General features: G+C 35.0%; 1 protein-coding gene and 1 long non-coding RNA gene across 4 annotated transcripts in view; both read right to left on the reverse strand.

Annotated features, from left to right (window-relative positions):
* The window catches only part of LOC143249658 (RNA-binding protein 38-like), a 101342-nt gene extending 99951 nt beyond the window's left edge, over positions 1-1391 (reverse strand). Inside the window, exon 1 of one of the 2 annotated variants that reach the window (XM_076499928.1) lies at positions 893-1391. In XM_076499928.1, coding sequence (XP_076356043.1) covers positions 893-1105 — 213 coding nt within the window. In that variant the 5' untranslated portion in view covers positions 1106-1391. The remainder of the gene's footprint in view (positions 1-892) is intronic. The other variant, XM_076499927.1, reaches the window with a different exon arrangement.
* The window catches only part of LOC143249659 (uncharacterized), a 63649-nt gene that overhangs the window by 10343 nt on the left and 36151 nt on the right, over positions 1-17155 (reverse strand). The window contains exons 2-3 of one of the 2 annotated variants that reach the window (XR_013027887.1): positions 13001-13162; positions 7707-8204 (exon numbers count right to left, since the gene is read on the reverse strand). This is a non-coding gene — a long non-coding RNA (uncharacterized LOC143249659). Of the gene's footprint in view, positions 1-7706; positions 8205-13000; positions 13163-17155 lie in introns of those variants that run through there. The other variant, XR_013027888.1, reaches the window with a different exon arrangement.

A 17155-nucleotide genomic window follows, 5' to 3' on the forward strand; every position in this document is an offset into this window, starting at 1 on the left:
TATGTTCGTTCAAACTCGATTTCATGTCATTACTTTTGTTTCACGCCCTTAAGAAACATTAGTCTTCCCATGAAACTGAAGTAAAATGTATCACATGTCTGATCATTTCTCATGCTACTAATGATCTCTTAAACTGTCTTAGACTATGTGGAAAGTTAGTTTGTCGTAAACGAGCGATGTAAATAATGCTTCAACTAAAACTTTATAAGGTTTCTAAAAATTCCATGAACTATTTAATACACTTCAAGAATATAAACGAAATATTAATGCCAAAAAATACGTACTGATTACTTTTCTCCATTTATATTTAAATAATTTGATATTATTTCATATTGTTACTTGCACGTCGCAAGTGAAATAAACATTGAAAGGATTTTAAACGACCAGTGTAATAACTCACATACTTAAACTGCTACTGTTACATTTCAAGTCGTAGTATAGTATAATTCTTTTGATATTATCTGATACTGAGTGTTACAGTGTCACACGGGGCGTAGGCATTCGGACCTGACATCTCCATGCCACTCCTTGGCGGCTACTTTCTGGCTGAGTGTCCGACTTTCGTGCCTATTATTTTGATACAGTCTCAGACAAACTTTAGGTGCACCGTCAGCTTCTCTCTCTCAGGGAATGTCATAAGAATAGGCGTTTGGTTAACATACTGTATCTCAATGATATCTCATTAGAATCAATGGGGAAATGAAATTCTCTATACTGTTTGTATTATATTTTTAGTAATGAGAGACGTTTACGGGTACGTATTACAGGAGTTACTTTATTTTAATATAACTTTTTAAACCAAACGTACAAATTAACCAGTACAAACCCATAAGAAATGGCTAAAAAAGGTGTCCCAAATAGAAAATGTTTATAAAAAGCGTATGTTACTTACAAATCCATAACCTCGACTTTTGCCTGTCTGTCTATCTGTTATTACGACGGCCTCTTCAATTTCACCAAACCCTTCAAAGAATTGTCGAAGAGATTTGTCAGTGGTGTGGTAGGGAAGACCCCCTACGAAGATTTTAGTGAAAGTGGTATCCCTCTGTTGACTCCCATTTGTAACTGGCAGACTGGGATGAAGTTGGACGTAAGCTTCAGACATGACAACACTAATTTAGTTACGAAAAAAGCAAACAGTTGTTTAACAGATACGTTATCACAAAGCGTCTTTAAAAAAAAAACAGTCTGTGAATTTGATTTGAAAAAATACAACACTTAGGTAAAGCTGTTCCGTTTTATTTTTCTGGCGTTTCTGTTAATACGTTGAATTTACTGAGCAGGTTCGCGAACTGATCGACAACCTCGATCTAGTAGTCAAGATTTGAGATCAGACAACTCTGCTCCGAATTGTAACGAAGTAAACTTCGTCTGTTGCTTAGACAGATTGCACTGGTCCACGCGCCTCTGCTCACGCAACGAAAGTCTAAACATAGACAGCCTATGAGAAACCGTCAAAGCTCCACCTACTACACTTACATTTTGTATAGCTTACTCGCAGATATCAACACAACACATACAATTCGGTAATGGCATGTAGCTCAAAAAATGTATAAACTTATAGTAAGTTTATACCGAGAGAGGCCTCTTTTTCCTAGCATCTAATATAAGACACAAAAATGCTGCTCAATCCCAGTTGAAGACTTGATTAAATACAAACAGGATGAAAATATTTCATTGTCACGGTTATTTGTCTACGTGATTACCTAGGACTAATGAGCAATAAGCACGATATATTCATTGCTGATTATTTTATCGCCTAAGAATGACAATTTGTGATGGTAGTGGCTGTGATTCAGTGGTGAATCCCATTATCAGAAAGACTGGTGTACTATCTACTGAGATTATTCTATAGGCTAGTAACCATGACAACAATTGATATCCGACCGCCACAATTTTGCAATAGGTAAAGATTATATTTCTTAATACAATACTCTTCATTCAAGGTACGAAATACTGTAAAAAGTAAAGTACGTTTACTTTCTAATTTTAGGCTAAAAAAAGAGAGAACAAATAGTGTAATGTCAAAATGTCTTTATGAAAAATACGCTCTGCAACTTCTAGCTACACAAACGTTTAAGCCCCTATCTCCTTATATCAGAACGTTGACACTGATAAAGTTTGGGGGGAAGAACTATACTGTTACTGAGTTTAATACAAAGCTTTAACACGACGGAAATCAGTCAATTGAATCGTTTTTCTGAGAAACAACTAACAGGCTAGGATTTAGTTTGTTATGTTTGTTAAGTTTTAGTTGTGTTTGTCTATTGTAGTTTTTTAGTTTTAATTGTGTTTGTCTATTGTAGATTTTAGTTTTAGTTGTGTTTGTCTGTTGTATTTTTTAGTCTTAGTTGTGTTTGTCGGTTGTATTTTTTAGTTTTAATTGTGTTTGTCTATTGTTTTAATTGTTTTTCTATTGTTTTAGTTTTAGTTGTGTTTGTCTGTTGTAGTTTTTTAGTTTTAATTGTGTTTGTCTATTGTATTTTTAGTTTTAGTTGTGTTTGTCGGTTGTATTTTTTAGTTTTAATTGTGTTTGTCTATTGTACTTTATAGTTTTAATTGTGTTTGTCTATTGTACTTTTTTAGTTTTAGTTGTGTTCGTCTGTTGTATTTTTTAGTTTTAATTGTGTTTATCTATTGTATTTTTTAGTTTTAGTTGTTTTTGTCGGTTGTATTTTTAGTTTTAGTCGAGGGTGTCGGTTGTATTTTTTGACAGTTTGTTCAGTTGTTTGACACTGTACAGCACTTTCTACCAACTGACTTTTATTATTTTTCATGATCATACTTTGAATGTGATAAGAACTTCTGACAATACCAAACATTTATAATTCTTTAATTGATTTAGGATTAAACACTGTTTTCAAATGTCTTTACAAAAATAACGAAACGCAAGTATTGTAAGTTTTAAATAGCTTAAAATATCCGTATTATGTAATTTTTCTTACTTATGGGAAAACTACTCAGGATTTAGTCCGCCGTACCTAACTTTGAACTACTAATCATAGAACAGGTAAACATATTGTCAACAGTGCCTTACCGCCTACCATCCATGATAAAGGATTGACATTCACGCTTATAATGCACTTTTAGCTTAAAATGTGGGATGTGGTCTTTCCTTCTCGTGAGATTTAAACAACTGATCTAATATAAGGAGACAAACAATTTTAGGATTGACCCTGTGGTGGTTCGTTGCACACTATATTGATTAAGTTGAGTTTTTCTTCAAATTGGTTGATTAAATAGGAGAAAAGACCATGTTGCCTTTGATTGTTTGTTTGTTTTGAATTTCACACAAAGCGAAACGAGGGCTTTCTGCGCTAGCTGTTCCTAATTTTGCAGTGTAAGACTAGAGGGAAGGCAGCTAGTTTGTCGACCACCGACCACCAACTCTTGGGTTATTATTTTGCCAACGAACAGTGCGAACAGTGGTATTGACCGTAAAATTATAACACCCCAATGACTGAAAGAGCGAGCATGTTTGGTGTGACAGGGATTCGAACCTGCGATCCTCAGATTACGAGTCGAGGGCCTTAACCACCTGGCCATGCCGGGCTCCTTGCTTTTAAAAGCAACTGTTTTGTCAAACGTTAAACATGAAAACCAACATGGTTGTTTGTCAAACAATAATTTATTGACATACCACTTCTTATTGTAGTACAATAGAAAAGGGAAGAAGATTCCACATTAACCAATGTAACTGTCACACATTGATGGCTGTAGTTGGTCGTGACACCCTCCTACTAAAACAACGTGGTTGTTTTTGCTTATAATATGTATATTAATATTACTTATGTACATTGAAAATTAACATCGAAGGAAGAGAACTTTGTCGCTTATCGTAATGTCTTTTGACGTCATTATTATCTCTCTGTATAGGAAGTGTAAGGCTTCAAAAAATACCGTTGTGTGCTTTATATTAATGTGTATGTTCATCTACGTATAGTCCTTCATAATATTTTTCATATATATCCAACTCATTTAAGATTCTTTCTCGTATGATTGTTTTTCTTTTGACTTCCCAGTGGTTGATCGGTAATTATGAAGGCTCACACCCCGAACAATCGGGTTTCGATACTCGTGGTGGGCCCAGCACAAATATCCCATTGTGTAGCTTTATGTTTAATAAAAAAACAACGAAACCTTTTCAACCCACCAATAGAAAATGCGTCATGTTGTAATGATTGTCACTCATATTTCTATGTTCTTTCCTCTTTTTTTTAATGACGCCCAAATTTTATTGTACAACATAAAACACATGGTTGACATAACCTCTACCACAGGTCCAATCCGCATTCCAGTATCGTAAAAGTGACATGATTACATTGACACTATAGTAACTCATTTATAAAATAATCTATACTGATCGACGGTTGTATTTTATTTAGAACTCCCGTTTAATATCAGACCTGACCACCTTTCGTCACGATAATAGCCTTGACTCACATTATATAGACCTCGCAACCCATAGAGTTAAAAATAGAAATACATTTCACTGTGTGTTCAAACGTGATCGATACCATATTACTGATAATATCTGTTTCTTAAGGGAGTTTACTGTAGTATAGTAGCATGTAGACAATATTAATTACTAAATATGGTAGGCCCGGTATGGCCAAGCGTGTTAAGGCGTGCGACTCGTAATCTGAGGGTCGCAGATTCGCATCCCCGTCGCGCCAAACATGCTCGCCCTTTCAGTCGTGACGGTGAATCTCATTATTCGTTGGTAAAAGAGTAGCCCAAGAGTTGGCGGTGGGTGGTGATGACTAGCTGCCTTCCCTCTAGTCTTACACTGATAAATTAGGGACGGCTAGCACAGATAGCCTTCGAGTAGCTTTGTGCGAAATTCAAAAACAAACAAACAAACAAATTAAATATGACGTTCCTTAGTTAGCAGCGAGTTTGTTTGTGCTTTTGTTTTATTTTAAAATTTCCCACAAATCTATTCGAAGGTTATCTACGCTAGCCACTCTTAACTTGGAAGTGATAGATCAGAGGGAAGGTAGCTCGTTAACAACACCCAATTCTTGCACTACTCTTCATCAATAAATAGTGGGATTGATTGTGACCGCATAACACCCCAACACTTATAGGCCTAGCAATTTTGAGTGCAAGATTTGAACCCGTGATCATCAGACCATTTTCCTAAAAACGTGCAGAAAAAAACTACGAGAATTTAATGGAATGTTTTCAAACAATCGAAATAACGACATTTTAAAGCCTATAGCCATGATTTGTTTAACAAGGGACAAGTACAATTGATTCTGTTTGGTCCAATCGTTGTTAAGCCGAAAGTTACACAATGGGCTGTCTACATTCTGCCCATAACATACATACGGGTATCGAAACCAGAGTTTTAACATCGTGAGGCTGCTTACTTTCCGATGAGCTAATGGGGACATTGATTCTGTGATAACATGACCAGAAGAGATAGAATTAAAACAATACACATTAAAAATTTAGTACTCCTTAATTTTGAAAAACAGCAACATTGTTTTATAGTACAATTAGGTTCTCAAGTACACATCTGTCAATTTTATCATAGTATTTAAACTTGTATTGTAACAACTAAAAACAAATTATACAATTAGGTTCCCAAGTACACGAGAATTCAGAATATCGACTTTGTCAAAGAATAATTTACAAAACTTAGCACTGCATTACAGGTTTAAGAAAATATCTGGAAAATCCAAGTTTCTAACTCGTGAGATTAAAGATCGAATTTAAAATATGATTAAGTAAACGATAGAAAATTGTTATTTTTGTGTTTGTTTTAGAGCGTTGATATATTGGGATATCTGCTGTGTCCACTACGGAGAATCGAGCTTCATATTTTAGCGTGATAAGTCCGTTAACTTGCCGCTATACCACCGAAAAACGTGTCTTGTATTATTAAACAATTATCTGTTTAGTGTTAACATTTATCCGACATTTGTCTAAAATACTTTATTACATATTGTGTTGTTGTTTTTTTTAATTTCACGCAAAGCTATTCGAGGGCTATTTCGAGGCAGTTCAAGCTCACTGATTTTGGTTTTTAATCAGAGGCGTCGAGAGGCAAGTCGTGCTCCGGGGACAATTATGTCAACGATCCCCTTTTTAAAGTCTTCACAAATTCATGGTACATTCACGGACGTATGAAGAATTTTTTTCTGGTGACCGGAAGCCACTTGTGTCGAAGATTTACACGTTTTGGATAAAAAGTATTTTTTTGAGGCAAAGCGATTTCTCGCAGTACTGGGATCCTTCCTTAAATATATTATGAAAACGAGAATCCATTATTCTTTATCCCATACTTCCCTGTATCCCGTAATTGACTCCGGGCCCCAGGACTGTAGCCCCACTGACACCCTCTTTTGGTCAGACTTGATTACAATACGGTGAATGCAGTTGCTAAATGCGGAATTTATTTTACAGTGCTTTTGTTATCGTTAAATAGAAACCATTTAAACCTGTCTTAGTGGTAAGATATATCCAACCTTATAAAAAATGTTTTCCATCTAAAGTGGTGATTTGTTTTCAATATGTAAAAAATATGTTTATGTATAATTTTTTTTTAACTTGTAATATGTAAAGGATTATTTTAAAGATTTCTTCTTTTTCATGACACACATCTTAATTGGTGAAAACCGCATTCAAAGTTAAGATGTTCTATCCAATCTTCACCTACTAATGAAAAATGAAGTAAGCAAGTGGTGGAAATTTCTTTACAATTTGCCATAATGTCAAACTCTCCTCTATTATTATAACCACAGCTCATATTGTTTTAGGCTCAGCATGGCCAGGTGCTTAAGGCACTCGACTCGTAATCTGAGGGTCGCGGGTTCGAATCCCTGTCACGCTAAAAATGTTTGTCCTTCCAGCCGTGGGGGTGTTATAATCTGACGGTTAATCCCACTATTCGTTGGTGAAAGAATAGGCCAAGAGTTGGCAGTGGGTGGTAATGATTAGCTTCCTTCCCTCTAGTCTTACACTGTTAAATTAGGGACGGCTAGCGCAGATAACTGTTGTGTAGCTTTGCGTGCAATTCAAAAACAAACAAACATTTTTAAATCGTAGTAATTTGTTTTGAAGTGATCTCTTATGGTTGTTTTGTTTCTATAAGAATAAATTCTGATTATAAAAGAATGTAGGATCGTTTGCTTGTTTTGGAATTTCGCGCAAAGCTACACGAGAGCTACCTGCGCTAGCCGTCTTGGGCTACCAACGAATAGTGGGACTGACCGTCAAATGATAACGCCCCTACGGCTGAAAGGGCGAGCATGTTTGGTGCGATCGGGATTCGAACCCGCGACCCTTAGATTACGAGTCGAACACCTTAACCCACCTGGCCATGCCGGGCCGAATGTAGGATTCCAAGGAAAATTAGTACGTTTGTACTTCTGTAACATATGTGTTAATTTATTTAGCGTTTTAAGGGATATTACTAATTCTTCATTTCCTTTGATAGGAATTTCAGATTGTAATACAACTGTTCCTTGTTACCCACGTTATATGTGACAAAAACATTGACTTTTACACAGCTATCTGTTATGTTTGTAAAATGTACTCTCCAGGGTATTTTATTGTTAAACCTTAATCCAAAACATACCTGAGGAATTTTGTAATTTGAACCTGAAAAGAAAAACAATAAAAACTGTAGCAGTGTGGTAATCAACAATTTAATACGTTGAAATTCCAAAAAGGTTGGTAGAAAACACATTGTGAATAATTGTAAAATAATATTTTTGTAATGAATAGATTTTACCTTTATTTATTATTATTATTTTTTTGTATTTGTGTTCATTGAGGCTATTTAATTGGTTAATCAAAGTTGAATGATAAAGAGCAAGTTACATAGGAGTTCGGGGTTCTATGTTCTCTATAATCCTAAAGAAGTTTTAATGGTTCAAACGTTTAGTGCATTCTTTAGGTTCAACTATAATAGCTATACACAACACTAATGGAGACAGAAGTTGCTAGAAAAACAAGCTGGTTGGACAATATAAAAGGATAGATCGGCTTGACATTCCTCAACTAGTTTGAAACAGTTTGAAATCGATAAAAGAGAATAAATGGATAAAGCTGTTAGTGAAGACTTTTTTGTGAACCTGACGATGACCGAAGAAGGTCGAAACGTTGTTCGCTCTTCTACGTAAAATATTTTCTCAACCCAAACGAGCCGTTTTGCATATATATTTCTCTACAAGTGGGTTTTCTCGACATCACTGAAAATAAAGATGAAATATAACGTAATATGATCACGCCTATAAAACTGTTTTCTCCACATAGCATTTGTGCGATAGACTAGCGCGCACCAGATGGGTTACTCTCTTGATGTAAACTCGTTTATCCAGTATTTTATCGAAATGTACCGCTTATCTTTGAACAGTCACCTTATAAAACTATCTTTGACTCTTCCTAAATCAACTTGTTTAATAGCGACACTTACTTAAAAAGTTAACTACCTACCCGACAGTGAATATTCAAATGTTATATCGTGTGTATGTGTCTAGAGTGCTATACAAAGAAATTACAACGAAATTATTGTTATAGTTACATAATGGAGAAAAAAAATCGTACATATTGTAGTGAAACAGGTGTAATATTACACCACAGTACGACCGATACTAATTTCATTCTCACACTCCAGTACGGAATATTAGTAAGAAAATTGTATAATATAATATCAGTTCCACCTTTCCTACTACTAACGCTGCCAACATTTAGTAGACAACCTAACTATTTTTATACGTGGTATATCGTTGTTAACTAATATTTTATTATGGCCTTTCTTTTATTTATATGTACCTCAACTACCTCAACTCATAAAGCTTTATGAATTAATTGTTTCTAGCCTGTAGCTTCTAGCTTCAGCCTGTGTGAAATAGTAACGATATCAGTCGTTAACAATGTCATAACCCAGGAGGATTTGTGAGTACATTAGAATTATTAGAGTAGGATTCACACCAATGGTCTTTTATAACCAAGTCGTGGCCTAGCTGACTGAAAACCTTATAAATGTTAAGTATGTTAATGAAAATATACTTTAATTCATCAACATCCCTGAAAAATACTGTCAACGTCTGGAAGATAAACCTCTTTGGCATTTCTAGTAATCAGTAATAATAACCAAGCAATATTATAAACGTCTAGCAAACAACTTGAAGAATTCCTCGATATCTATGAGATTTCAATCAGAGATAATATCTGCACAAAATATTGCAAATTAGCAGAAGATAACCTACAGTATTCTTGTATATCTGTATTAGTAAGAGTTGATAACTGTGCAAATTGTCAAAAGTGTTGAATGTTAGGTTTGACCTCAAACAGCACAATTTATTTTCATAAGATTCTTTCAGTTCGTTTTTCTTTTTTAATTTCGCACAAAAGTAGGCAAGGGTTATCTTTGCTAGCCGTCCCTAATTTAGCAGTGTAAAACAACAGGGAATGCATCTGCTCTTCACCACCCATCGCTAATTCTTGGGCTAGGAATAGTGAGATTAACAGTCATTTAAAGTGCCCCCTCCCAAATCAAGTGCCCTAACCACCTAGCCATGCCGGGTATAGATTCTTCTGGAACAAGCTTATTTTTTAACACATACAAAGTCTTTAAAATATCAGGACACATCATACATATCTACTGGTGAAATTGTCTTTTATGTACACATATATACTGGAGAATACGTACAGATGTTTTAGTTGTTGCTCAGTTTTATTCACTGAGAGCTCATTTGTTCTGTTTTACAAAAGGTTTAAACAAACTAAAGGCCTAAACTGCCCTTTGGGACGAACGAGAATTTTCTTAGGTCAAAGGTGCAAATTTATGGTAAAATAACATTAAAAACTGGATCTTTGATACAGTTTTAAACAACCGGAACCAATAACAGAAAGTGTTATGATTTGTATAGTAAAAGTTTATACACGAGTTTGTTTTCATACATTATTCCTTTATGACATGATTTATAATTAGTTCTATTTATTCTTAGAACAGATTTACTTAATTCAAGTATATTTTTCTCTGTAATAATCCAAACTAAAAATACATTATCAAACTGGTATGATGCTGTCCATCTAAATGTTTTAGGTGAAGAGACAGCTTGTAGATGAAGATCATTCAGAAAGTTAGTCTTCAAAGACGTCTTAGAAAATTCATAATGTTGATCTTTATTAGCAAGTACTTATTGGTAAGTTGATGACTTCCAGCGTGAGGAAATCTATCATTGGCAGATGTTATATTTGTGAGATATTTATACCAATTGTTTCTCACTAACCATTTCCTTAATGTACTAAACCTCTCGATAACAAACAAGGTAAAAGTAAAGAGCTTAGAGGAAATTAACCAACCCCGTATAAAACGTGTGTGTTTGTGTGTTTCTTATAGTAAGGTCACATCGGGCTATCTGCTGAATCAACCGAGGGGAATCAAACCGCTGATTTTCGCGTTATAAATCCGTAGACTTACCACTGTACAAGCGGGGAACGTACAAAACGAACTTACAAAATTTTTAATCGAATGTACCATATTTATAAGGCAAATTGTTTGGGGTTAGGAATCAAAATCGTGCAGGTTAACTGGACTAACCTGTGACAACACACTGCACAAACTGTTCTTATGGAGTACGATTAAACATTCTTAAAATTTGACTTCTGTGTTAAATGGCTCACCATTTTGTATCATGAAAATAAACTGCATAAAAATATTTATGCATATAAAATTGGTTTCTGCGATAATTTGCGGGGGAGGGGGTTATAAAATATTTATCGTGGAAATGAAGAATTTTAAAGTACTTGTTCGTTTGGTGCTGACCGAGTGCCCCACAACGGACTATATGTGCTTTGCCAAACGCAGTTATCAAAACGTTTTTAGCCCTCAGACTTTCCAAGCAAGAATTTAGTAATATAAACGAATTGAATGTTAATGTCTTAACTTTTCTAATTTTAATTTTTTAATAGTTTTAGTTTAGTTTAGATGATTGGACAGCAGAAAAGAATCAATAGGTCCCTTGTTGTCCCTAAACATTATGTTTATTAAAACTCATTAGCACAATTTATACATAAACTTTATCCACACTGTAGCCAGAATCTTAAGGCCAATAAACATAAAGGAAAAATATGCATTTTGCGTTGTTAGACTCAACCACTTATTTGAGTAGAGCTTCGAAAAATGAAAATAAGAAAAGGGAAAATAAAAATAAAAAACTTTGTTAGCATTTAATAAGAAAAATGTGAACACTATGAAATTAGCCTAAATACTAGCTGGTCAAAAGTTTAAGACCATACTGAAACAAAGCGTTAATCGGTAAACACGTAACAAAATTTAGTCATTTGTGTTCAAGCATGAGCGTCTTCAACATCTCCCACTGACATCTCCTGAATAACATTGGGTAAAAACATAGCAAAGGCTAAAAAGTTGACAGAGTTTGAACATAGCAGAATTGCCGAGCCGCAAAAGCAAGGTCTCTCTCAACGTGCCATCGTTAGTGAGATTGGGCGCACTAACACTGCTATTGCAAATTTCGTAAAAGACTCTGAGGGGTACGGAACGAGAATTTCAAGTGGTGGGCCCCACCAAAAAAATCGCTGGCGTTGAGAAGAAGGATTCGACGGGTTGTCCGGCAAGACACCATTCGATCGTCGAACCAGATAAAGGCCCTTACGGACGCAGAACGCAGCTGAAGAACAATAAGACGGCATCTACGGGAGAAAGGCTTTAAAAACCGTAAACGTCTTCAAAGGCCACACCATGAAACAGCTCGGTTAAACTTTGCTGAGAAGCACCAAACATGAGACGTAGAAAAATGGAAGAATGTTTTGTTCTCTGATGAGAAAAGATTTAACTTGGATGGTTCAGATGGCTTCCAGTGATACTGGCATGATAAGGATATCCCACCGGAGACATTTTATACACGACACAGTGGAGGAGGTTCCATCATGATCTGGGGTGCTTTCTCCTTCCATGGAACAATGGAGCTTCAGGTTATACAGGGGCGTCAAACAGCAACTCGCTACAATGGCATGTTGGAGAGAGCACCCTTATTGACTGAAGACCCTCGCTTGTGTGGAAATGACTGAATCTTACAGCAGGACAACGCTGCAATCCACAATACCCGCAGGACAAAGGACTATTACATGGCGAATAACGTCATTATTTTGAAACATCCAGCTTGTTCGCCCGAACTGAACCCCATTGAAAATGTTTGGAGAGGAAATGCAAGGGAAGTCTATAGAAGTGGACGTCAATTCCAAACAGTGCAGGATCTTCGTGAAGCCATCTTCACCACTTGGAATAACATTCCAGCCAGCCTGCTGCAAACGCTTATATCAACCGTGTCAAATCGACTGTTTGCAGTTATTTGTAATGACAGCCGTGCAACTCACTACTGTGACCGCTTGTTGGGTATTTCCTACCCTGTATAGGACTTCTTTTTGGTATGGTCTCAAACTTTTGACCAGCTTGTATTTAGGCTAATTTCATAGTGTTCACATTTTCCCTATTAAATGTAAAAAAAAAGTTTATTTTTATTTTCCCTTTTCATATATCCATCTTTCGAAGCTCTACTCAAATAAGTGGTTGAGTGAAACAACGCAAAATGCATATTTTTTCTTTATATTCATTGGCCTTAAGATTTTGGCCAGCAGTGTATGTTTGAGCCATTATTAAAATTATTTAAAGAAACCCAGCTTTTTCTAACAACATGGGGAATTTTGGTTTTACAAATACAAAAGCTCGTAATCCAAGATTCGCAGGTTCGAATCCCCGTCGCACCAAACTTGGTCGCCCTTTCAACCGTGGACATTATAATTTGACGGTCAATCCCACTATTCGTTGGTAAAAGGGTAACCCAAGAGTTGGCGTTGGGTGGTGATGACTAACTGCCTTCCCTTTAGCCTTACACTGCTAAATTAGGGACGGCTAGCACAGATGGCCCTTGTGTAGCTCTGCGCGAAATTCAAACTAAACCATTTTTGTCAATGGTAAATTATAAAGAAAAATTCAAACTCATTTCTGTTTTGAACTTACCTCACCGACAGGTACAAAAGAGTGCAACAGTTAAAAATTGGATATTTGAAACGAGACAGACAGCATGCTTTGGTGCAACTTTGCCCGATACTGTGTAATACTGCGACTGAAAGGCACGTGCCTCATACTCTTCTGTATCAAACACCTGGGCCTTGTTGCCACCTGAAAAGGATATAAAATAACTCTTACTATTTTCATATACCTTTTCACTACTATTACTAGCTTCAGTCCTGTATGATTTTTAATGATTTTAGGGTTGCATAACTTCAAATAAAATTGTTACGCCCCAACACTAAAATATAGACAATGTTTACGTAAACCCTTTCCTGATGAATATTTTTATTAATATTAATAATTTTGAAAATTTCAAAGAATACAACAGACAAAGTATAAAGTGTAGAACTTTCGTATCTTTGAATAAACGGTTTACAAATTAGCTTATCAGATTCAGTGAGCATTAAGTAAGAAGCTAAATTGGGAGTGTTTTTTGTGTGTTGTTTTTTTTCCGTGATGGTTTTCAATTTACAAATAAAGTTCTGCGTTTTGCAAAATACATTTGTACCATGGTTATGATTTATTAAACTGTGAAATAAATGGGAAAAACTAAAGTAAACGTCATCTATAAAACATAATAAAACATTTATTAGTAAAAAATGTGAGTCAACAAGTTTTGGCAACAACTATTGCAATCATCAAGGTTATTTCATTGAGATACCGCAGCCTATTTATACTCCAAGCCTATTTATACTCCAAGCCTATTTATACTCCAAAAGGGAAGAAAAGAGTCACTAGCTTCATATGTAAATATTAAAGGGAGAAATTTCAGAATTTTACATTTCATAGGCCATTAGGCCTATTTACAGTTTATTTGTTTGTAGTTAAGCGCAAAACTACACAATGAATTATCTGTGTTCTGCCACCAGAGTAGTGAATCCACAGACATAGTCCTGAGCACTGGGGAGTAACTGTTTATAAAAAACAATTTTATTTTGAGTAACCAAAGATCTTTTGCTGTTTTCATGAGTTATATAAGCTTGTATATATATTTTTTTACATTAAATAAACACACAGTTGTTCAGCTTATGAATAACAGAATTATATAGAAGATACTAAAATACACATGAAAAAATACTTTTTTTAATTTAATTTTTCGTAAAAATTTACGGATGGAAAACGTACTAACACAGATTTGTTTTGTGAACTCCTTTAACAGAGTAATAATTACTGCGCTAAGTTTTTGTGCAACCTTTATCATCAAGACTTCCTGAAAGTTATATATTTATTACAATCAGATGGCTTAATAAACCAAAAATAAACAAATATCTATATATATATATATGTGACATAAAAATGTTCTCTCGAATGTTTGTCCCCTGTGAGACAGAGATAACTACACGTGCTTGCAACGCTAAAGTCCGAGATTCAATTCCCCGCGATAACCATAGCAGATAGCCCATTGCGCCTTTGCTTAACAAGTACATACACACACTCGAATGATTGGTAGTTGAACTGTTAGAGTTCAAAATTAGATTTTTTGGAATTTTGTGTAAAGCTACACGAGGGTTATTTGCGTTAGCCGTCCCTAATTTAGCATTGTAAGACTAGAGGAAAGGCAGCTAGTCATCACCGCACACCGCCAACTCTTGGGCTACTCTTTTACCAACGAATAGTGGGATTGACCGTCACGTTATGACGCCCCCACTGCTGAAAGGGCGAGCATGTTCGGTGCGACGGGGATTCGAACCCGCGACCCTTAGGTTACGAGTCAAGCGCCTTAACCGCATGGCCATGCGACAGAAAACTACTTTTATCAGACTATCAAAATACATAACTTGTTTTATTATAGTTATTAGAGCTTTTAATATCCATAAAACGTAGTCATTGTGACTATCATCTTTCAAGATATGACAATAATAATTTTATGACACGTTAATTTGTTTCATTTCTTGATTTTCTGAGACAGAAAGAGAGTTTGAAAATATCCAAGTTTTTACGATTTTCAATAATAGTTATGCAAACGTAAGTTGTTTATTTTTTGGGACTACATTGTGCTTATGTCAAAATGTACATAAATATGCATGTTCCGTGAGCCCAGTCCAAACCGCCATGAAAAGTTATAAACTTGCACTGTGTTCTTCAAACCCAGGTTAATTAAAAAGTGTTGATGGTTAACAAGCACCACACACTAAACCTTACGTTTGTGCACACACAAATCAAGAGGCACACAATAGAGGTGTTTTGACCTCTGAAAAACATCCTGAAAGTTCACAAGCCGAAAAACGCATAAAACAGGTCGTTAACAAGCACCATGAAACCTAAGGCATTACTTTAGACGCCGTACGCTGATTGGCTGGCTCATGGAAGGGGAGGGAGTAGAGACGTTAACGTCATAATTCCATGAGGTGGAACCGGAGAACATGTTGGTAGACCACCATAGCAGGTAGAAGGTGTTATGCCTCCATGACACTTGATCAACAAAAGTTGTATGTCGCCAGAGGGCGTGTTGCTATGATGAGTGATCAGCTAGTTCATAAAGAAATTGTGCAAAAGTTTTAGGTAAGGCAAGATAATATTTTGTCTTTCTTTCCATTTTATGGGGCTAATTCTTCCATGCCATTATGTCTCACCAGTAGCACAGTGGTATGTCTAAGGACGTACAATGCCAGAAACCAGATTTCGTTATTCATGGTGAGAAGAGCACAGATAGCCCAATGTGCAGATTTGTGCTTAACTTCAAACGAACAAACATAACCAACAGTGTCTAGTAGGATGGGAGAATATTATCTACTCTTTAAGTAGCTTTGCAATCATCAAGAAAAATATTCCTTAGATGGCAAATATGTGTACAACATAAAGGCTCTTGCCATTTTGCTATTCATTTTGTTTGATAACAAGAAAAATTCGGGGATCTGTATTTCATGACATATTCGAGGTCTTTGGGAGATATTATCTGAGTACATAACCAAGCATCCATAAGATAAGAACTGCAATAATCAGAATTTCGTTCGTAAGGAATAATAAAAACTGATGTTCAATCTACGTTAAGTGCATCATGACTTCATTGAGTCATGGGAACGTCAAAACACAAAACAACAAAACTGAGCACATTTCTTTGCAATTTCTTTTTTACTATGGGTTTCCAATTAAAAGAAACGTAACAACATCTGGACTGTACACACTTTTCAACATATGCTGTGACCAATGAGACATTTTGTCAGTATCAGAGCTCACTGTGAGGTCTAGAAATATAACAAAGTCTTTGATAAAACACTATTTGCATCATATATTTAGGTATTTAACTTTAGATGTTTAATCTTACCAAGCAATGGGAGTAAAATGCTTTTGTTGTAAAGTATGGTTAAAATACGAGAATTGCATTCTATCATTTATATAATTATGTTCATTCGTGTTATTAATTACTTAATAAGTTTACTTGTTATAGTATAACACAATTTATGATATGTCAACAAATATAAAATTTTGAAAGTGTCATAACTTTAATATTATACCTATCATTACAAACTAGTAATATATATATTATTCTGTGTGTGTACTCTTGTTATAAAATATCCTAATTTCAAACATTCAAAGATATTGACCTTTTAAGATATTCCATCTGGTAGTAAACCATCAGGTTGTCAGTGATCTTAAATCTCGGTGAGTATGTGACGATTACTCAGTCTTTGTATCGTATCCTTAACGTTAATCACAAAAGAAAGATAATTTGTACCTGCACTGATATATTTTAATGGAAGTAATTCAGCATTATACATAATCCATCAAAAAAAATATTTATTAAAATTTTCAATAAAAATATAATATTATATATAATTTTCTAGCATTGGTTAAACATAGTTATTTACACAGATCCTTTAAATTTTAATAGAATAAATCAGCTTATAAAGGTAAACACATGATTTAAATAAACGTCCTTTTTAGGACATTTGATGTCATACAGTATATTAATTGTAGAAATCAATTAGTGGTAAGTGCTTTACTTATGAAGATTAAGAATTTGTAAAACATATGTCATACAAACTAGATACAGAAGCCAAAATTATAACCAGTAGATTACAAACATCAAAAATCATGTCATATAAAGTTAAAATTTTAAAACACAACCCATGTAATAACGTTGTCCACCTTTGTTATTGA

This window comes from Tachypleus tridentatus, chromosome 4, assembly GCF_004210375.1.
Source record: "Tachypleus tridentatus isolate NWPU-2018 chromosome 4, ASM421037v1, whole genome shotgun sequence".
In the NCBI taxonomy this organism is placed as follows: domain Eukaryota; kingdom Metazoa; phylum Arthropoda; class Merostomata; order Xiphosura; family Limulidae; genus Tachypleus; species Tachypleus tridentatus.